Below are 22,730 nucleotides of genomic sequence, written 5' to 3'. Positions count from 1 at the left end.
CCACTGCAGGGGGCACGGGTTCGATCCCTGGTCGGGGAAATAAAATCCCGAATACCACGTGGCACGGCCAAAGCATAAAAAAAAAAAAGATTTCATACAAGTCAGGAAAAGGCAACAAGAAAGGATAATGAGTAGAAAATGTAAGATGATAGGATAACAGTTACAACAAACAACGATTGAGATAAATTTCTGTATTAAACAATAGATTCTTGAATTACATTGAAAAAAATCTGCTAGTAGCTGCTTATGGGAGATTTGAACCAAATGAAACAAAAATGTTCTACACAAAAACATGTTCAAGAATAAATGAGGAATGTGCAAACAAAAGAAATAAAATAGAAAATCACAATAAAATAAATGAATTTTAAAGTGTATTTGGGAATCAAGAATCTAACATACACTATTCTGGTGTGTTCATGACACTGCTATTCCGTGGTACATAGCTAAAGCTGTACTTAGAGGACAGTAGTGTCAAGTACATTTATTATTGAACAAGAAAGATGAAAGAATAATGAACCAACCATTCAAATCTTTAAATGTAGGAAGTAGAAAGTATAAAAATAAAATAAGTAATTTATTAGGAAAAAAGTAAAACTGGTAAATGAAGCCAATAGCTGGTATTTTGGAAAAGAGAAACTATAAGATAAATAGCTCATCAGAGTTTAAAAAACATTAACAGTGAGGTGGATGGACCTAGAGTCTGTCATACAGAGTGAAGTAAGCCAGAAAGAGAAAAACAAATACCGTGTGCTAACACATATATATGGAATCTAAAAAACAGAAAAAATGGTTCTGATGAACCTAGGGGCAGGACAGGAATAAAGATGCAGACATAGAGAATGGAATTGAGGACACGGGGACGGGGAAGGGTAAGCTGGGACGAAGTGAGAGAGTGGCATTGACATATATACACTACCAAATGTAAAACAGATAGCTAGTGGGAAGCAGCCACATAGCACAGGGAGATCAGCTCAGTGCTTTGTGACCACCTAGAGGGGTGGGTTAGGGAGGGTGAGAGGGAGAGGCAAGAGAGGGGATATGGCGATATATGTATACATATAGCTGATTCACTTTGTTATACAGTAGAAACTAACACAACATTGTAAAGCAATTACACTCCAATAAAGCTGTTAAAAAAGAAAAAAAAGCTCTTCCCAAAACAAAACAAAACAAAAACAGGAACAACTACGAGGTAAAGTCTCACCAGGGTTAAAACAAATTAGATAAAGCAGAATGCAGATACACAGAATGGGAGACATAATCACATATGTGGAAATTATCTCTAAATTATAAAAGACTATTGTATACAACTTTGTGCTGTTAAATCTGAAAATGTAATTGAAATTACCTCCTATAAAAATAGCAAACATAGAAAGAAATATAAAAATGACTGAGAAAGGGGCTTTCCTGGTGGCGCAGTGGTTACGAGTCCACCTGCCAATGCAGGGGACTCTGGTGGGTCCAAGCCCTGGTCTGGGAAGATCCCACATGCCTTGGAGCACCTAAGCCCATGCGCCACAACTACTGAGCCTGCACTCTAGAGCCTGTGAGCCACAACTACTGAAGCCTGAACACCTAGAGCCCATGCTCCACAACAAGAGAAGCCACCACAATGAGAAGCCTGCGCACTGCAACAAAGAGTAGCCCCCACTCGCTGCAACTAGAGAAAGCCCGCGTGCAGCAATGAAGACCTAATGCAGCCAAAAATAAAATAAATAAATTTTAAGAAAATGACTGAGAAAAATTATATTAAAGCATCTCAGTCTTTACTGAAAATATATTAAATTTAACAGCCATTCCTAATAATGACAGCGAACTAGAACTAAATGAAATTTCCTTGTCACAATAAAGACTACATATCGGAAACTAAAAACACATTATTTTAGATAGTGAAACCCTAAAGATGCAAAATAGGTTACCCACAATCACACTTTGGCCATTCCTTGCCAATGCAATAATACAAGAAAACAAAAATACAATGTGTGTGCATTATATAATCCATATTTATTATCTATACACATGGATTTTAAATCTATAAAATCATTTGAAAAATTATTAGAACGAAACCATTAGATGTTCAAATTCAAGATAAATATGCAATAATAATTGCATCCTGTATAGCAACAATAATCAGATATAAAATGCAATGGAAAAGGATCCCGTTCATAATAGTTAATACCTAAAAATAAACTTATAAGAAATATACAAATACTGATAAGGAAAAGTTTTTCTGAGGATGACGTTGGCAACATGGCCAAATAAGTTGTCCCTCACTTGTATTCCCCATAACCAGCAACACAGCTTGGCATTCATCCATGGACAAAACTGCCTTAGTGGGAACTGTGGGATCCAGCACCATAAGCCAAGAGACCCGGGAGGAGTCTCACCCACCCAAGCATCGGGTCACAGGCACACACACCTTGGTCCAGGCTGTGGACCCTGAAGTGGCCCTTGAACCTGCTCCAAGCTGCCCCAGCCCCTCTCGCCTGCAGCCTGGGTGCCCCTGGAGAGCACTGCCTTAGACAATCACCTACCAACAAGAAAACCTTTGTGGAAGCCCAGGTTTCCAAAGGCAAAGTTCCAGCACACTGTTGGAACAAAAATATATATATACAAGTTTGGACACATTGGAGAGGGAAAGAAGAATAGCCTGACTTTACCCATGTCACCCTCCCGCCAAGGAAGCACAGCTCAGGGCCAAGTGATTTCTCCCACAGGGGAAAATGAGGGCATGTGAGTAAGTGCCTGGCTTCCCCAGCCATGTGGGACACTGCCAAAGAGGCTCATCTTTCCCTCACCCCATCCAGAGTACTGAATCATGAGCCACATGACTGGGGATGGAAAAGGCTGGGGAAGCAGTAAATAGGACTCTCAGAGGACACTGAAGGGATGTGGATCCTACCGACAGTGTTGAGGACTCCATCAAGAAGCCCACTCAGGAGCCACTGGGGAGGCCTCTCCTGCAGGTCCCTCTCCTGGCCCCAGCACTCCACGTGCCTCGCCCGCACCACGTGGCTGGCTCCCTGGGTGCACCCCTGACAGTGAGAGCCAGCTTTGGCAGATAGCTAGTGAGCACGTGCAGAAAGCCAGCCCAGGTCTGCAGGCAGGGAGGCACCACCGACTTGAGCTCCAGCCTCGCCTTGGGAAAGCAAAGGAGGCTGTCAGCACCTGGCCTGATATGTTGCAGGATTGAGAGAAGGCACACATGCTTGGAATTCTGCCACAGAGGGAGCAAGGAGCGAGGAGCGGGCGTATCCACAGACCGTCTGAGAAGCCTCAGTATCCCAGCAGGGCTGGTGAAAGGGATTTGTCTCCTGAAGTCAGTCAGTAACGACTGGGGGAAGTGACTGCTTCCTCAGATGCAAAGACAGCAACACAAGACTTCAAGGAACATGAAAATCAAGGAAATATGACAACACCAAAGGATCACACTAATCTTCCAATAACTGACCTCAAAGACACAGAGATCTGTGATTTATGTGATAAAGAATTCAAAATAAATGTTTTGAGGAAGCTCGATGAGCTACAAGAAAATACAGAAAAACCATTCAACGAAATCAGGAAAACAATACAGGAACAAAATGAGAAGTTTAACAGAGGGACAGAAAAAATTAAAAAGAACCAAGTAAATTCTGGAGCTGAAGTATACAATGAATGAAATGAAAAATTCAATAGAAAGCATCAACATTAGAATGGATCAACCAGAAGAACGAGCCTGTGAATTAGAAGACAAAACCTTTGAAATTATTCAGTAAGAGGAGAACAAAGAAAAAAGAAAAAGAGTGAAGAAAGCATATGTGATCTTTGGGATACAGCAGAAGAAACAATTTGTAAATTATTAGAGTCCCAGGAGAGGAGAGGGAGAAGGAGGCAGAAAGGATATAAAGAAACAATGGCTGAGAACTTCCCAGATCGGGGAGAGATTTCGATATCCAAGTGTATGAAGCTCATAGGTCACCAAACAAACTCAATTTAAAGAGATCTTCTCCAAGACACATTACAATAAAACTCAAAAATCAAAGACAAAGAGAGAATCTTAAAAGCAGCAAGAGAAAATAAGCTTGTAACTAACTTAACAAGAAAATGCCCAAAGGCTAACAGTGGATTTCTCAGCAGAAACCTCATGGGCCAGAAGATGCCCAAGTGCTAAAAGGAAAACACTGCCAACCAAGAATACTCTATCTGGCAAAGATGTCCTTCAGAAATGAAGGAGAGATTAAAGACTTTCCCAGACAAACAAAAGCTGAGGGAGTTCATCACTAGACCTGCCTCACGAGAAGTGCTGAAAGGAGTTTTTCAAGCTTAAAAGAAAGGATGCTAATTAGTAACATGAAAACATATGAATATATTCATCACACTTGTGAAAGAAAGTACATAGTCACATTCAGAATATTCTAATATTGTAGTATTGTGGTGTATTAACCACTTAACTCTCTTATAAAGGTTAAAGGACAAAAGTATTAAAAATAACTATAGCTACAATAATTTGTTAATGAATCTACACTACAAAAAAGATGTAAACTGTGACATCAAAAACACAAAAGGGGGGGAGTAAAAGGGTAAAGTTTTTGTATGCAATCAAAGTTATCAGTGTGAAATACACTTATACCTATACGATGTTTTATGTAAGCCTCATGGTAACCACAAAGCAAAACCCTACAGTAGATACACTAAGATAAAGAGAAAGGAATGAGTGCGTACCACTCTGGAAAGTCATCAATTCACAACGGAACACAGCAAGTGAGGAAGAAAGGAACAAGGGAACTACAAAACAGCCAGAAGACAATAAGGTGGCATTAGTAAGTCCTTACCTATCAGTAATTACTCTTAATGCAAATGAATTAATTTCTCCAATCAAAAGGCATAGAATGACTGGATAGATAAAAAACAAAACTCATATGCTGCCGACAAGAGACTCACTCCACCATTAAGGGCTCAAAGTGCAGGGACAGAAAAAGATATTCTACTCACGTGGAACCCAAAAGAGAGCAGGGGTAGCTATGCTTCTGTTAGACAAAATGGACTTTAAAGATGTAACAGACAGAGAAGGTCATTATATAATGATAAAGTGATTAATTCATCAAGAGGATTTAACAAAAATTAACTCAAAATGCATTAAAGACTTAAACCTAAAGCCTGAAACCACAAAACTCCTAGAAGAAAGCACAGGGGCAGGGAATTCCCTGCCAGTCCAGTGGTTAAGACTTCACTTTCCAATGCAGGGGACATGGGTTCAATTCCTGGTCAGGGAACTAAGATTCCACACCGTGGGGCAAATAAGCCCGCGTGCCACAACTACTGAGCTCGCATGCCTCAACGAGAAAGCCCGTGTGCCGCAAACTACAAGAGCCCATGTGCTCTGGAGCCCTCATGCCACAACTAGAGAGAAACTCGCACACCACAACTAAGAGCCTGCGTGCTACAACTAAGACCCGATGCAGCCAAAAGAAGAAAAATAAATAAATAAAATAAAATAAATATTAAAAAAAGAGAAAGAAAGCACAGGGGAGAATCTTGACAATGGTCTTGGCAATGATTTTTTGGATATAACACCAAAAACACAAGCAACAAAAGCAAAAATAAATAAATGGACTACATCAAACTTAATAGCTTCTGCACATCACTGGAAACAGTCTACAAAATGAAAAAAGACAACTTACAGAATGGGAGAAAATATTTGCAAATCATATATCTCATAAGGGGTTTTTATCCAAAATATATAAAGAACATATACAACTCAATAGCCAAAAAACCCAAATGTCTGATTAAAAAACTGGGCAGAGGAGGTGAATAGGCATTTTTCTGAAGACATAACAAATGGCCAACAGGTACATGAAAAAGGTCTTCAGTATCACTAATCATCAGGAAAATGCAAATCAGCACCACCATGAGATATCACCTCACACCTCTTAGAATGACTGTCATCAAAAAGACAACAAATACCAACTGTTGGTGATGTGGAGAAAAGGGAGCCCTCCTGCACTGTTGGTGAGAATGTAAATTGGTGCAGCCTCTATGGAGAACAGTATGGAGGTTCCTCAAAAAATTAAAAGTAGGACTACCATATGATCCAGCAATTCCACTCCTGGGCATCTCTCCTTCCACAGGAGATGAAATCAAGATCTCACAGAGATTTCGGCACTTCCATGTTCATGGCAGCATTAGGCACAGCAGCCAAGACACGGAAACAACCTGTCAGTCAACAGATAAATGGATAAGAAGATGTGGTACATCTACAATGGAATTCAGCCAAGAGAAAGAAAGAAATCCTACCATTTGCAACAACATGAATGAACCTTGAGGACGTTATGCTAAATGAAATAAGTCAGACAGAGAAAGACAAATATGGTATGATTCCACTTATGTGTAGAATCTAAAAAAGTCAAACTCACAGAAACAGACCAGATGGTGGTGGCCAGGGGCTTGGGGAGGGGGTGGGGGGAACGGGGAGATGCCGGTCAGAGAGCAAGCTTCCAGTTAGGAGATGTCCTAATGCACAGCGTGGTGACTACTGTTAACAGTATGGTATTATAGCCTTGAAAGTTGCCAAGGGATCTGAAACGTTCTCACCACAAAAAAGAAATGGTAACTGTGTGAGATGGTGGGGGTGTTAACTAACCCTCCGGTGGCCATCGTTTCCCAACATATAAATGCATCAAATCATCACATTGTACACCTTAAACTTACACCATGTTGTACATCAGTTATATCCCAATAAGGCTGTAATGAGGGAGAACATCCTTGTTAAATATCAAAATATATATAAAATTTTGGTAACTAAGATTCTTGTGAAATGTTAGATGAACAGGTGATGAACCAGTAGAAAGTTACCAACCTCAGTGCACAGGGATTCTAAGTCTACAGTGAAGGACACATATGAGATCAGTGAAGAAAAAGAGTGAGAAAGTCAATTAATTTATGCATTCATGTGAAGGAGAAAAATAGACATTACTTCATACCTTATTCTCAAAAAAGTTCCACATGGATTAATTATGTAAATACTTTTTAAGTGAATAAATAAAATTAGTAGAATACAACATAGATGTCGTACTGGGCACTGAGCTCTGCCTGCGCTCTGGCAGGGGGAACGGCCTGGTGACCCCGGTGTGAGGTAGGAGCTTCGAAAGCCCTCCTGACGCTGCAGGTGGAGCGAGGGGTCAGCGGCCCCCACCTCGCCAGGCCGCTGTGCAGAAAAGTACTGGACACACTGATGGTGGGCAAGGCAAAGTGACCGCCTTCACTTGGATTTTTAGTAACAGTGGAGCATTGGCTTACGCATACATTAAGACACATATATTATTTAGGAGTTTCGGCTATTTTCTTGTGGTTTTTAAAAGATGTAATCCTGTGAGTAGAATAAGTATTTCACGGTGCAATACTAGAACAGCCTGATGACAAAGAATGTTAGACATATGAAACAACCCTGCACCCTGAGTTAGGAAAGAAAGAAATCATCATCCAGAGGTGCCTTTAGGAAAGACTTTTATCTTAGTTTAATAGCATACCCTATTTTACAAAAAGAATTAAATAGCATTTTTCTAATGATAGAAACTGAATTTTATTCAGTTCATCAAGGAACAAACGTGTGTTTCAGTAAAAAAATAAGTTTGAACTGATCATTTTCCTTTAAATACCTGTAAAAATACTTTAACTTAAGCTTGTCCGTATAATGAGGCTTTAAAATCTAGAAATCACAGATTAAGATATTTAAAGTAGGGCTTCCCTGGTAGCGCAGTGGTTGAGCATCAGCTTGCCAGTGCAGGGCACGCGGGTTCGAGCCCTGCTCTGGGAAGATCCCACATGCCGCAGAGCAACTAGATCCGTGAGCCACAACTACTGAGCTCTGTGCGTCTGGAGCTTGTGCTCCGCAACAACAGGCCGCGATAGACAGAGGCCCGCGCACCGCGATGAAGAGTGGCCCCCGCTTGCCGCAACTGGAGAAAGCCCTTGCATAGAAACGAAGACCCAACACAGCTAAAAATAAATAAATAATAAAAATAAAGGAATTCCTTAAAAAAAAAAAAAAGATATTTAAAGTAAAAATATAACTCTTGGTCCTAGATTCTCATTATATTCATCTTTACAGTTTTTCAGAACTAAACTTGTATCCTGAAGCCCAGCTTCAGAAGAATTGGGGTCCGTAGGTTTCCTAGTAATAGATGCAGTGAAAGGTAAATTCCAAAGCCAAAGTGAACAGTGAGTTTATCAAGGCTCCTTTGGGCGGGAGACCAGCTCTGTGACAGGGACATTCCAGGAGTGCCAGGTTTCCTGCACAGGCCTGCCTTTCAGCTCTGCGTTTTGACCCCCGTGTCTTCACCCCGTCACCCTCCTCACAACCTAAACGTGCACAGAACTTTAGATCAGTGGACTATTAGGGATCCAGTGTTTGAATTTTAGAAGTTGGAGCGTTTACAAAGCAAACTGTGCAGTGACTACAGTATCAGGTGCGGCAAAATTCTTCACTACCTGTGGAACCATAGTTCTCGAATCTGGGGTGACGTGCAACCACCAGCCACATTTCCAAGCTGTATCTCCATACTCACCACTGGTGACAGTTAGATTAATGCAAATTCGTCTTATGTTTAGTCTAAACAACTGAAATTGCAAATTACTAGAAGAAATAGATCATGTGATGCATCCCGCTGTCCAAGGCAGATAGATATGTCAGATCCACCGCCTCATTAGTCAGTGAGGCCAAGACGTTGCAGCAGCTTCTGCCTTCTCCCCCAGCAGCCTGCTGCCATTCTGTACTCCAGTGGCCTCCAGACCTTTGGAGTCTACAGATGGTCAAAGAGAGACTCAGGGCTCCAACAAGGTCACTGCCAACTTTCAAAACCTTTCTATTTTGCCAAGTAAGAGTTAAAACCAAGCATCATACACCATCAGAATCATCTCATAAAAGGAGGACTATTTTTCAACACCAGGAAAGTTGGAAATGCTTGACCACCACTAAAGGATATGCCTTTACACTGAACCATTTAGCTTTAAAAAATTTCACTCCACTGAATTCACTTTTTTTCTTTTCTGGCAGATGGGTGAAAACTTCTTTGTCATACTTGGGAACCACTGGTTTAACTACCTTCAGGGAAAAGAAGTCTAATCAACAGAAAAGAAAGGCAAAGAGGGATAATAATGTGATATTTTTAGGCACAATAAATGAGGAAGTGCTTGTTTCCTTTAAAGTTTCAAGCTCTCACCAAGATGGATATGTTTTTAATACTCTAGATTAGATTAGCTCAGGCCATTCTATTTTTATAAATTAATCTATCTTACTTGCAAAAGAACTGTGGCCTTGCATTTTCACTCTTCTGTTGCAGAGGGGATTCATGAAGTCTTTCCTTACCTTAGTTTTCCTGCATCTACTGGGTCTTAACTAATTAGTAGAATACAGAGGTCATCTTTCTACAAATAGCCATGCTTCCATATGCTGAGGATTTCTCTTCGCAGATCTGCCTTGCTTTGAAATATCACTGGCACATTCCTAACAAGACTGAAGCAGAGCAAAGTGAAGTTGTGTTACACTGTAGGTTCTTTTAAATAGATGGCAGTCCTGCGGTAAGAACTGCGCGGGTCAAATTTTGCGTTTTGTACCCACAAGTAAGTGTCAGAAGTAACCTTGAGTCAGCAGCGCCTTTGTCATGGAGGGCGCTGGGGCCGTAGGGATGATCCAGGAGGCCTGGTGCGCTCCTGCGTCGTCTGGTGAACTCAGATCAAAGCCGCCTGGAGAGGTCACTAGAGCTGCTGTGCTCATACCTGTCACCAGTGTGTACAGAAAGCCCAAGTGTTGCCCAGAATGCAGTGGTTGGTCCTTGAATGCCTTTGATCCTTATCTAGAAATTCTGCTAGCATATGTCATATAATTGAGGTATGGCCTTTTATTGCTGCAATTAAAACTTTTCAAATGCATTATACTATCTCAACCCAAGCTAAAAGTCCTGAGCATTGTTTAAAAAGTGAGGTTGGGGATTTGTCAGATGCTGTGGGTGACTTTAGGGGCTGCCGCTCCCACACCCTCCCGCAGGAGACTTCTCTTACTTTTTTTCATTTACATCTCGCCAAACAGCATAATGGTCTTAAAGTTTGTTTAGTCCTTTGACTTCCTTTATCACACAGAGATGGCAAACATTCTGTTGCTAACTTGAAGTGGCTCCAAGCAGCAAGACTGGGAGGACATTAAACCAGTAAAAGCTTATCAACTGATTCATTGATATGCTGTAAATTCCAGGCTTTTCACTTTGCTTTTGAGGGCGGCCGTAAGTCAACACATTAGTAAGCAATTGCTGACATCAAGATGGATGCTGAGAGGGGCCTCCTGGGCAGACAGAGTTCACCTGGGCACTTTTGTTAGTATATTTTTTTTACTGTTTAGCCAGGATGTACTTGTAAATGACCAGTAATTGCTTTATATATCAATAACCTGAATTCGTAATTACTTAATTTATCACATATCTGAAATGTGAGAGTGAAAAAGAAAAATATAAGAAGATATTCATTTTTTAATTGAAAATGTTATGTATTTTGTCCGTAGAATTAATATTAACCACTAGTTTGAAAACTAGAACTCAATCGTCTTTGCGTGTGTGGTGCTTGCCTTTTCAATCACTGAAGGCCTCTGACCCATGTGACAGTGAGGCAGTAAATAGGAGAAGGATGCTAATCACACAGGAATTTGACATTTGAGAAATATTTCATAATAGCTACACTTAGGACATTGCTCTGACCTGGCCACGATAGGTAGTCCGTAAATATATGCTGATTTAAGTTTTTACAATATTACCCTTGTTAACTTTCCAATACTTGAAGCACAAGAATAAAGACGGTCACATCAGTTCACTTTTAGAAATTTGCCATAAATATATACTGAAGGATTTTCGGCATGTTTATTAACAAGCTAACGTCAGTGTTATAATTAGAAGCCAAACATTGATGCTTCACTGAATCTTGACACGGCAGGCTCCTTCAGCATCATTCCACGCAGACAGTCCTTTTTTTCAATCCCCACAAAGGAACTTGTACTGCACTCCTTTAGAATATGCACATTAGGGCATGTACGTGTCTCCATTTCTAATCTATTGCAAACTAAAGTCGACATTTTTTATTGAACGCCAAGGGCCTCGCCAAGATAAATCTAAGGAACGAGGAGATAAGAAATACACACAGGAAAAACGTATGAGCACCCAGCCGGTGACAAGTGTCAAGCGAAGGGGCCAAAAGTGCTCTCTGGGCGTCCAGAGAGCGCGCACGTCCAGCCCAGGCGCGGGGGACACACAGCTGTGCAAAGGTCGCAGGGACGGAGGAGCATGACAGTCATTCGTGGGCTGAGTGAGTCTGGCCAGACCGGAAGATCCCTACGGGAAAGTAGTGCCTTTCCTGAGGAGAGGCGGGGGCGAGGCCCGGGGAGGAGAAGCTGGCATCAGGGATGGAGGGCGAGGTGGGGACGGCAGTCTCCCCTGCAGGCGGTGAGGGCGAGGGAGCAGCTGGGGGCGCCTGGCCCACACCTGCCTGCCCCTCCTGCCCCTGCACCTCGCAGTCAGACCCTCTCTTCCGCACCCTCTCCTGGCCTCCCCCCCCACCCCCAATCCACCTTCCTGCTGGGTTGGGCGCCCTGTCCTTAAAGGAACAAGATGTGTCCCGGCCCGGCCCGGCCCGGCCCAGGCTCCTCTGGGACCCGTCTGTGCTTTCTATCCCTCACCCTGCCACAGCTAAACGGCAGCGTAAAGGCAAAATTACTTAGCTTAGGTTGAATAACCTGCATTTTAAGTCTTTAACCACCACTGCATATAAAGGGGATTGTTATTCTTCTCATTTACGACATGCTTGCCATTTAAGCCGAGGAAGAAAGCATGGTCGTTAACGAGTGTGAAGGTGATGCCAGGTGTGCCAGGCAGGCTGGCGGACAGGAGAATACAAACGCGCGCACCTGCGTCCGGCGCTGACCCTGCGCCTCGCCCGTTCAGGACGTGGTTCCGGGTGGGGAGCCGCTGCTTTCCAGCGGCCTCCGCAGACCCGAGCGTCGCCCCGGAGCCCCTGCCTGCTTCCCCACCAGACTCACGGCCTCCTCTGGGTGCGCCCCACCTTCCTGGAGGGAAAGAGGCAGGAAACACTCTGTTGAAAACGGTATCAGTTTCAACCAGCCGTGTCATGGAGAAAACCCCGAGGAGACGAAGGCGCAGGGAGCCGACTGTGAGGGTCGGAGGCTAGCGAGGCCGGCCGGGCGCGTTAAGACCCGCCCTCCGCACAGGCACTAGCTGCATCTGCGAAACTGACGAGCCCGTTTCTTCAGCAAGTGTTTCTGCTGTGTCCCCCGTAGTTGGCGTACGGAGCGACCCACAGACAGACAGAGGCGGGGACCCAGGGAGAGCTCTGCACGGTGGGCCAGCGTTGAGTGCAGCACTCAGCGCCCAAGCTGACAGTGAGAAGGAATGGAGGCGGCCCGCAGCGCAGGGAGGCGACATCGGGGACCGTCCCCACTGGGGCCACGTGGGACCCAGCAGCGTGCACACTAGCTCCAACTCAAGCCGTGAGAACTCACTCAACGTGTAGGAAGAGCACCACAGAGATACCTCGCCACACACGTGACAACATTAACATATATATACAGAGAGGGATATATAAATACTCGTGGCCTCCACATTTACTCTGTTGCTCTAAGTGAGCTTTGAAAGCTCACGGGGACACCTCACACTTGGAGTTGGGTGGTTACGTCTCCAGGAATGATGACTAAAGCTGTGTTAAATAACTTTGACTCAAAAATTAATCGGGAAACTTCTATGATGGCAGTTCTCAAGCATGACTGAGCATCAGAACCCCCTGGGGGTTGTTAAACCACAGACGGCTGCTTCCTACCTGCAGGTTCTGACCCAGGAGGGCTGGGCCGGCCCGGGAGTTGGCATTGCTGACAAGTTACCAGGTGATGCAGATGCTGCGGGTCCGGGGACCTCACCTGAGAAGCAGCATTGCGATCCTTTCACACCAACCTGTCTGCTCCAAGTAGCACTTCTGTTCAGAACTAATTTGAGAACACACCTCATAATCTGAGATACTCTGTAAGGTCTGGAATAGAACGTGATCCTTTTTATTCTGAGGTATAATTTTGGAGGAAGAAAAGACCTTACCTTACAGGTCTATATGGGAAATATCTCACACTTCAAGAAAACCCAATTTACAGAAAACTTGAATTATAAAACATTAATTGGAAGGCAGTTGTATGCATTTCCAAGTAATTCTTCCTTTTATAAAGTATAGGGAACTCTTCTATTTTCAATAATTTATTTGGATTTATCAGGTATTTGAAAGGCTGAGGAACAGAGAAAATGAAACACTGCCAGCTGGAGCCCATAAGCTAGGATCCAGCTGCCAGGCAAGTGTAATTAGAATCAGCAAGAAACAGAATTGGATTCATAGATGGAAAAGCATCTTCCTCCAGACCTCCAAGTACGGCTGAAAAACAACTGCATGCAAAACCCCAAAACACAGGTGCCTGGATTACAACCCCGTGGGCCGCCTGCCGTGTTACAGCACGGCCTTTCCCTGAAACCCAGCACGCATCCTTGTTAACACCCAGGGACCAAGGCTGGGCAGGCTCACTCACCACAACCGCTGCCCCCTTCCCGCGCAGGCTCGAGTCTTCTTGCGGGACGGATGGGAATTGGGAGGGAACACCAGGTCCGTGAAGGCACCTTCTGATGGAGGTGACTTACAGAGACATGGCATCCCGCCAGGTTGTCCACATAAAAACAAATGAACAGACAAACCGCGCACATGGGATGTCCAGTAGAGTAGGATACTTGAAATGGGAAAGTCCTCCACGTCCACAGAGAACATGTTCCGCGCATCACACACCTAAATGACTGCGAGGTTTGATGGGCTGAGTTCCTTTCATCCTGCCCAGTTCCATGAAACAGCCACAGTCTCTCAGCCAGGACACTGCTAATTGCTGAAACAAATAAACCCCTAATTTCAACGACTGAAAATAGAAGCTTCAGTGACCTGAGTTGCAGCGTGCCACCCTGTGGGACACAGATACTGTCCCCCCCATCCTTTTGCCCTACCATCCCCTGGGCCTCAGAGACCTGTGTGTCCAGCCCAGAGACCCCATTCCCATTGGAAACGCTGTGTCACGTGGCCCCACCTAGCACAGGGGGAATGGGGAATGTGGTTTCTGGTTGGGACGCCTTCTGCAGACCGCTCTGTGCTGGGGAAGGACGAGCACGACAGCCAGCAGGTGACAGCCGCCACCGTCACACCCTTTAAACAACAGATCACCCCTACCGTTTACATCAGCCTTCAAACGTTTCACAGACGAGCTATCGAGCGGCCCTGGGTTGGCTACCTCTCTGTGCCCGGACGTGAGGTCACTCCTTTCTAGTGTCTTTCTGAGCCGCCAGGCCACGCTGTCCAGTGCGGGAAGCCACGAGCCACCTGTGGCGGTCCAGTCCACATGGAGGTGTGATGCGCGGGCACAGCATGCTCGGATTTCAAAGCCTTTCAGGAAGGAAAGAATATAAAGATCTCAACAGCTTATTCAATTGATACATTTTGAAGTGATAAATATTTTGGATATGTTGGGTTACGTAAAATATTAAATTTAATTCCACCTATTTAGAAACTTTTCTTAATGTGGCTCCTATAAATTTTAAGATTAGACATGGCTCACGTGACATTTCTTGCAGACGGTGTCGATCTAGACTAGCTGGTGAAGTCTTACATTTTAGAAAGTTCTAAAACAATTATACGAAAAGGGTTTTTTCCAAGTATATCATACAGCACTTTGAGAAGATCAGGGAGAGAGAAAAAATAAGACCAAATACAGCCCTATCCCCAAATCTCTTTAATAAAAACCATTTACTCCTGTGCCCCAGCTGTTCACAGGCCTTTTTCTTTTCTTTAAATTTTTATTGGAGTATTGTTGATTTACAATGTTGTGTTAGTTTCAGGTGTAAAGCAAAGTGAATCAGTTATACATATACATATATCCACTCTTTTTTAGGTTCTTTCCCCATATAGGTCATTACAGAGTACTGAGTAGAGTTCCCTGTGCTATACAGTAGGTCCTTATTAGTTACCTATTTTATATATTGTAGTGTGTATATGTCAATCCCAGACTTCCAATTTATCCCTCTCCCCTCACCCCCTGGTAACCATAAATTTGTTTTCTAAATCTGTGACTCTATTTCCATTTTGTAGATAAATTCATACTGAGTGAAGTAAGTCAGGCAGAAAAAGACAAATATCATATGATAGAGTTTGTATGTGGAATCTAAAACAAAGGGAGGGAGTACAAATGAACTTGCCCAGTCTTTTCTCATAAGATTCCCTCAACAGCGAACATAACTTGCCCAAGGTCATTCAGCTGGTAACTGAGAGTCTGGATTTGAACCCACAGTGATAATCCAGGTCTTTAAAACGTAACTGAAATCCATGAAACTCTTTTTCCTTCCCAGCCCATCTAAGGAGACCGACTTCTGGAATCTTGACGCCCTTTGGAATCACAATATCACTCACCTATCTAGGCATCCCTGCTAATGTGTATGTTCCTGAAAAATCATGCAGGACTTATGGGAAAATGGGCAAGCCATCTAAAACCTGTGCAGCTGTAACCAAAACACTAACAAAAACCCTAAAAAGTTTAAGACGTTAAATTTCTAATAAACCAATAACTATACGACCTTGTGTTTTCTAAAAAGGAGTGGACGGCATCTTGATGGAAGGGTATACACAGAAGACTTAAAGATTCCTAATTTGGGAGATTACAATTCAGAGAGATCAGAGAGACTCACACAGTAAATATTTCCAAAGGCCAGACTGAGTCCAGAGCAGGGAGGCTGGAGGATATCACAGTTTCGCTACTTTGCAGTGAGCAACTGTTACCACTTAATGGACCAAAAATGCACACACTTTGGTCCATCTGGGGGAAGTCACGCATGAGTCCACATACCTCCCACGTGATCTAGGCATGTTGCATTTTACGAATCACAGGTGAGGGAACTTGCACTGCAAATGCGTGCATTCATCCTGGCAATTCTGGTTTGCTGCCATCAGGAGGCGACAGCATGCCACAGCTAACAACTAACTCATTTGTCCTGAAATCACTATGCTTTTCTAAATCTTTCTGTATCAAAATATAGACCTTTATAAAAGGACTGAGCTTGGCGGAACATTAGAGACTGTATTTAAGGCTAATGCTTCTAAAGCAGAACAAAAGTTTGAGACAAAATGTAACACGCCGTCTCCATATTTACGCTAGCAGTGAAAACAGGATTTTAAGGTAAGTCCTAAAGATGTGTTCTGTAGCAAGGGGACATACAATTGTCCATAAACTGATTAACTCAGCTTATTTTTTAAGGTCCTTAGGCAAGGGGTGGGGTTCAAAATTATGATTTTAGAGCTCGGTGAGAAAAGCAGAATGAGTAACCAGTTTGAAAGAAGGAGATAATCTTTCTCTTGGAAAGATTACTTTCTAAATGTTTTTTAAAAACCATTTTTCAAAACGTTCACACTAAAATGATCATTCATAGTCTGCAACCCCAGGGGAAGATGTTGTGGAGCAAGGGGAAGCGAAGCAGCTCTCATTAGCGACGGCCTGGTGGTGGCCCCAGGAAAGCGGCCCTGTGCAGTGACCGTCCCCGTGAAGACTAGGGTAGCTGCTGCCAGACCAGGATGACCATGTGACTACTTGTGCAAAATTCTAATCCTTTCTCCTCTCAGCTTCTCATCAATGTATTCCCTGCTAACAAGCAAGGCTTACAACCAGGTGCCCCATTCTGGTAAAATCTCTGCACCAATTCTCTGGACTTGGAGTGATTAAGGAAATCGCCGTGTGTCTATTTCCCCAAGAAGTACTATTCAGAGGCAGGGCCTTAGCGAAATGAGCAGGAAAGGTGGTCAGGACTCAAGAAGGTGCTTCCCTTCAACCTCCCTCCAGAACTTCTCGCTGCCTTTGTGTAAGTGTGCCCCCGCCGTGTCCCCAGTTCACAGAAATCAGCCACCGCCTGCTGTGCTCTTACCACACGGACATAGACGAGCTCTTCTCAGAGATCGACCGCTGCCTGGCCCTCAACCGCAGCGTGCTGCAGCAGCTCGAGGACAGGTGTGGCCACGAGCTCACGGAAGAGGACTGGGGGAAGATCCAGACACAGGTAGGCTGTGCCCGGGACAGGGCAGCCAGCGGCTCTGCAGTGCTGCCTGGGGAGGGACCCACCAGGAAAGGGGGGGCCCGGCCTGTGCCCGCACCACGTGGGGCCCCAGGACCTTCACCACCCACTCTGGGGTGAGCGCCAAGGCCCTTGAGTGTGAAATTCTGCTTTGATGATGGCATTTTGTGAAAGCGCCGAGGGAAGAGGCCTCCCCACATGCTCTTCCCCCACCCCCTGGAGTTTCCCTGCAGGTCCCAGCCTGCCCTCCTCTTGCATCTGTAGGAGCCATGAAAGAACGACACTCCAAATCCCACAGAGGAAACAATTGCTTAGAAAATCACAGAAAGAGGAAAATGTGTAAAGAAGTTTAGCAGCTACAGAGTATCAAGAAATTTGAAAAAGACTACTCTTCATTGCTTAATTAAAAGAAAATCTATATTATTAATGTTCAGCATTTTATAAAGTATTTGTGTTTCAAAATGGGTTATCCCAGGGGTGTTACTATCCCTTTCCATTTTTCACAAGAGTAGCAGAGTACGTATATAATTAATGTTATTTTAACACAGAATGAAATATCTTCATTTTTAGAAGATCCACGTCTGTCAGTATACAGTTCTCACTTAAATTTCCGGAACTTCCTATCACGATGAAACCAACCACCTGCGTGACAAACCCCCGTGTCCTTCTGTGTTGCAGGCCCTGCTCCGGGAGAGCCCCGAGTGTTCCATCTGCCTCAGCCCGCTCTCCGTCGGCGGCCAGGCTCACCTGGTCCCCTCGGCACGGCACACGGCCCTCCTGTCCTGCTCACACGTGTTTCACCACACGTGTCTCCTTGCTCTGGAGGAGTTCTCCTTGGGGGACACTTCTCCCTTCCACGTGTGTCCTCTCTGCCGCTCTTGCTATCAAAAGAAAATTCTTGAATGTTGAATTCACAGGAATAAAATTATATAATTCGGGGGGAAAGGTTTACCTTAATTTTGGTAGTTGTACTTAGGAAAGCTAACGATATTTTAAAAGCTGGCAACCCATCCAATTTTAGTCTTTATAAAAAGAAAACTTCAGATTCATGAGTTTAATCAGTTGAGGTAAGTGAGGAATGGACTAAAAACTTCTGTCTTAGAGGTTCTGTAATTTGTTGATTTGCTCTGCCTCTAGTGGGCCAGCTGGAATTGCTCATAACAGTAAAGGGACTCCCTTCTGACACAGTAGCCTGGCTCACTGGCCCATTTCCACAGCGGTTCTGATTGGCCCGCAGGGGGGCTGCTGGTAGGGTTACAATACTCTGTCTTCCCAGGCCTGGCCCCCGCGTGGCTGGGTACTTACCTACAGCTAGTGTCGACCACAACCTAAAGGTCCTCTGCCACTCCTAATTCTTGTTTTGTAGTAACTGCTTTATTTCTATAGGATAAATTACTGTTGTACTTCAGCACTTTGAATATATAAACCCAAGACATGAAAATAAAATATTCAGTGGTTTCAACATCAGAAAATAGTAAATCACATAGTAATGACTTAGAGCCACATATACTGTTTTAGTTCATACGTGAAGAAATCCACGAAATCTTCCTGGGAGCCTGGTCGCTTACAAGAATGAAGCGCAGTTGGATGGTGAGGTGCCCCAGCTGCTGGAACAGATAAGGCCCAAACCTCAGGGACGGACAAAGCGGCCTGTTCTTGTGAACCCCAGCCCTTCGGCAGCGGGTGAGGGCTGAGGGGCTTCTCTAAGTGGACCCTGGCTCGTGGCCCGTGGCCCTGCCCGGGCTCCCCAGTGCCTCTCCCGTGTGCTGAGGCAGAGACGTTTGTGGCCGCGCCGGGGCACCTGGCACACAAGACCGCAGCCACAAGTAACTGCAGGCAAGGAGACAGGAAGCCCGGCCCGGGAGGAAAAAGACAGACAGGTTGCCAAGGCCAGGAGCACGCCTGCCACGGGTGCAGAACAGCCCCAGTGTCGTGTGGGAAGAAATACTAAATGTATGTTCCTATTTATTTTCTACCCCATCCTTTTAAAACACTCATCTGGCATGTTTTATTTATATATAGCCATATACATGTATGTCATTTAAATGAGTCAATCCACACATGTTGGCGTGTGCTCACTTTTCAATGGTGGAGTTACAGGGGGAATGGACGTCAGGTTGGCTGGTTATCACGAAACTATCACAGTGGAGCTGTTCTGATGTGATTTTTCCCATTACAAAATGTGGAGACTAACTTGGAGAATGATTTAAAGAGTGAGTGAACACTTCTGTTGTGAGACAGCAGAGGGAGGCTGGATCCCAGACGTCACTTTTCCGTTCAGAAGGCCCACGAGGCAGAGCACAGCCGTGTGATACGACTGGGCCAGTCTGATTCCAGGCCCCAAACCTGGAATCTGTGAGGAGAGTCCAGGGATGCCCAGGTCACTCAGTGATAGTAAGAGGCCCCTAAGGGCCAGGTGTGACCATGTCCCTGCACTCCTGTCCCTGGGCACGATGACTGGGTGTGGCCGCCCAAACCCCCGGCAGTCCCGCCTGCTTTCTGAACCCACTTCTCAAGCCTTCCCACTGCATCTGCGAGCTGTCAAGTCCTTCCAGTAAACTCTTTTCCTGCTAAGTGAGCACGGTCCGCCTCTGCTCTTTGCAACCAAGTACTCCACTGACCGAGGCCTTAGTTAATTGTAGGCAGCGGGTACACAGGGAAAATCAGTGAGGATGGAAATCTGGGGTTGGTCATCATTGGGGAAGATGGCAGTGAAAACCCCATGAGTGTTCAGGGGTGAGTCTCACACAGCTGTGAAAGTCGATGGCAAATCAGGTGATTTTCTTATTGACAAGTCTTCTGGAACAGCATGCCCAACAAAGCCTTGGGGAGACCAAGTTACAACCACAGAACAGTAAAAAAAAAAAAAAAAAAAAAAGCACTTCAGTGGAGTAGCTGCTTCTCTGGACAGTTTGAAGACGACAACACATTCTCAGGTCAAGCCACGAACACCACACGGACTTTTGTACGGTAACATCACAGCCTCTTCAGGTCTCATTCAAAAATTGGTCATCGTCCAAGAAAGAGTTGGGGCCCTAAGAAGCGTGAGTTTGGTGGAGGACTCACTTGGGAGAGGGAAAGTCTGTGATGTTATTTAAATCCATGTATAATCCATAAATTTCTGGAGTTATTTACAAATACCATTTTTACCTTTCCAGGTGGTTGGGTATTTAGTTTATTACCATTTTGATTAGTAAATCCCAGTTTTGTTTCATTTTATCAGGGAGTATGATTTTATTGTCCCATTGCTGTAAAAACGCTTATGACAAGCAGCATTTATTACTTATCTGTTGGATGGGGGCTGCCTGCTCTGTGGTGGGCTCAGCTGGGCTTGGCTGCAAACTGTACCTTAGATCCAGATGTGTTCCCTGAGCTTGGTGAATTTGGTTTCTGGCACCTGCAACCAAAGAGCTCTGATGAGCACAAGATAGCACAAACTAAGGTGGAACCAGAGAAGAGAAAGAAGCAAGAGGACTTCCCTGGCGGTCCAGTGCTTAAGACTCCTTGCTTCCACTGCAGGGGGTGCGGGTTCGATCCCTGGTCGGGGAGCTAGGGTCCCGCATGCCGTGTGGTGCAGCAAAAAAAAAAAAAAAGAAAAGAAAGAAACAAGTGGTAGCAAAAGAAGGCAAGAAGGAGGCTGAGCTCCATATGATGAACACCTCGCACACCTGAGCTAGCAGTGGCCCCAACAGGAAGACCGTGTGTTACGCGATTCCTCACGTCCATGAGTTAAAGAGAGTTCAGGGAGAAAATGGCTACCCTCTCTCTCTTTTTATGAAAAGTGCCTCCTCTCTCTCATTGTTTGACTTGGCAACTGGGGTGGCTGTGGAGTACGGCTCGGATCTCCTTTCAAGAACACCGGCCGTGGGGAGTCAGCCGGCTGACGTCCTCCAGACGCTGCCCCTCCACGTCAGACTCGGAGCTCAAGCCAAGGCCACACGCTCCCCAGGCTGCTCCTGAGCACTCGGGGTCCAGACGACTCACACCAGTAGTCCTCCCACCTCACAGACCACCGCTCCTTATGCTCAGCTCAGACATGGCTTTTCCCATAAAAAGGCGGCTGTATGACAGACAGAATAAACACATGGTGTTCACTCCGAGGTCCCAAGATGCAGTGGTGAGTTTCCTGGGACAGATCTTGTAAAGTATTCCTCATACAGGCTGATGACCTCACACCAAGGTCAACGTGTACTGATACACCTCAATGGACAACAGGGTGTGGACAGGTAACTTCCTCCCGGGGAAGCTGAGAGCCTGCAGAGGACACGCGAAGACGAGGCCCCGAGTCCGCCCTGAAGTGAGCGCTAACAGCACCAGAGTGCCTACTTAAGTAAGTCACATAGGGATCTCAGCTCTTATTCTAGTGGCGCAAACTCAGATGCCTTCTGCGGCCGAGCAATAACAGATAAGCGGGAAAGCAGTTGGTTACTGATTAGTATCCATGATCCTACAACATGGAACTTAACGCTGCCAGATTATCTAATTTTTGAAGAGACTATCTCTCACTCAAAAGACACCGAGGCTTTTGACTCTGATGACAATATGGTACTGGCATAAAAAGACAAATAGATCAGTGGAACAGAATAGAGAGCCCAAAAATAAACCCAAGCATATATGATCGATTAATTTACATCAAACAAGCTAAGAATATACAATGAAGAAAGAAGTCTCTTTAATAAATGGTGTTAGAAAAACTGGACAGCTACATGCAAAAGAGTGATGCTGGACCCCAGTCTTAAACTATATACAAAAATCAACTCAAAATGGACTTAAGGACTTGAACTTAAGAGCTGAAACCATAAAACTTCTAGAAGAATACACAGGTGGTAAGCTCCTTGACATAAATCTTAGCAATTATTTTTTGGATGTGACACCAAAAGCAATACAACAAAAGCAAAAATAAATAAATAAAAAATATAAAATAAAAAAGCTTCTGCAAAACAAATATCAACAAAATGAAAAGGTAACAACCTACAGAATGGGAGAAAATATTTGCAAATCATGTATCTGTTAAGGGGTTAATATCCAAAAATACATAAAGAACTTATACAGCTCAATAGCAAAAAAATAATCTGATTAGAAAATGGACAGAAGATCTGAATAAACATTTTTCCAAATAAGACATACAGGTGGCTAACAGGTACATGAAAAGATGCTCAACATCAGTAATCAACAGGAAAATACAAATCAAAACCAATGAGATATCACCTCACAACCGTTAGAATGACTACTATCAAAAAGACAAGAAAAAAGTGCTGGGGAGGGTGTGGAGAACAGGGAGCCCTCCTGCGCTGTTGGCGGGGATGTAAATTGGTGCAGCCACCGTGGAGAGCAGTATGGAGGTTCCTCAAAAAACTAAGAATAGAACTACCAAATGATTTAGCGATTCTACTTCCGGGTATGTATCCAGAAGAAATGAAATCAGGATCTCCAAGAGATGTCTGCATCCCCATATTCACTGCAGCATTATGTGCAATAACCAAGTCATGAAGACAATTTTAAGCGTCCATCAATGGATGAATGGTTAGAGAACATGTGGTATGTAAAATATTATTCCTCTGTAAAAAGGAAATTCTG

The 22,730-nt window shown here is 44.4% G+C and overlaps 2 protein-coding genes across 5 annotated transcripts in view; one reads left to right on the top strand and one right to left on the bottom strand.

Moving 5' to 3' along the window:
* Positions 1 to 18,401, top strand: part of RNF32 (ring finger protein 32) — a 42,424-nt gene extending 24,023 nt beyond the window's left edge. Inside the window, exons 8-9 of the mRNA XM_007165468.2 lie at positions 16,971 to 17,138; positions 17,832 to 18,401. Of these exons, the coding sequence (XP_007165530.2) occupies positions 16,971 to 17,138; positions 17,832 to 18,062 (399 nt within the window). The 3' untranslated portion in view covers positions 18,063 to 18,401. The remainder of the gene's footprint in view (positions 1 to 16,970; positions 17,139 to 17,831) is intronic.
* Positions 12,958 to 22,730, bottom strand: part of LMBR1 (limb development membrane protein 1) — a 163,716-nt gene continuing 153,943 nt past the window's right edge. Inside the window, exons 14-15 of one of the 4 annotated variants that reach the window (XM_057549897.1) lie at positions 14,272 to 14,484; positions 12,958 to 13,936 (exon numbers count right to left, since the gene is read on the bottom strand). In XM_057549897.1, the coding sequence (XP_057405880.1) occupies positions 13,584 to 13,936; positions 14,272 to 14,484 (566 nt within the window). In that variant the 3' untranslated portion in view covers positions 12,958 to 13,583. The remainder of the gene's footprint in view (positions 13,937 to 14,271; positions 14,485 to 22,730) is intronic. The other 3 variants (XM_057549889.1, XM_057549890.1, XM_057549891.1) reach the window with 3 other exon arrangements.

The sequence above is a fragment of the Balaenoptera acutorostrata genome, chromosome 7 (genome assembly GCF_949987535.1).
Source record: "Balaenoptera acutorostrata chromosome 7, mBalAcu1.1, whole genome shotgun sequence".
Taxonomy (NCBI): Eukaryota; Metazoa; Chordata; class Mammalia; order Artiodactyla; family Balaenopteridae; genus Balaenoptera; species Balaenoptera acutorostrata.
Note: the sequence above shows the minus strand (reverse complement) of the source record. Positions and strands in the feature narration are given on the sequence as shown.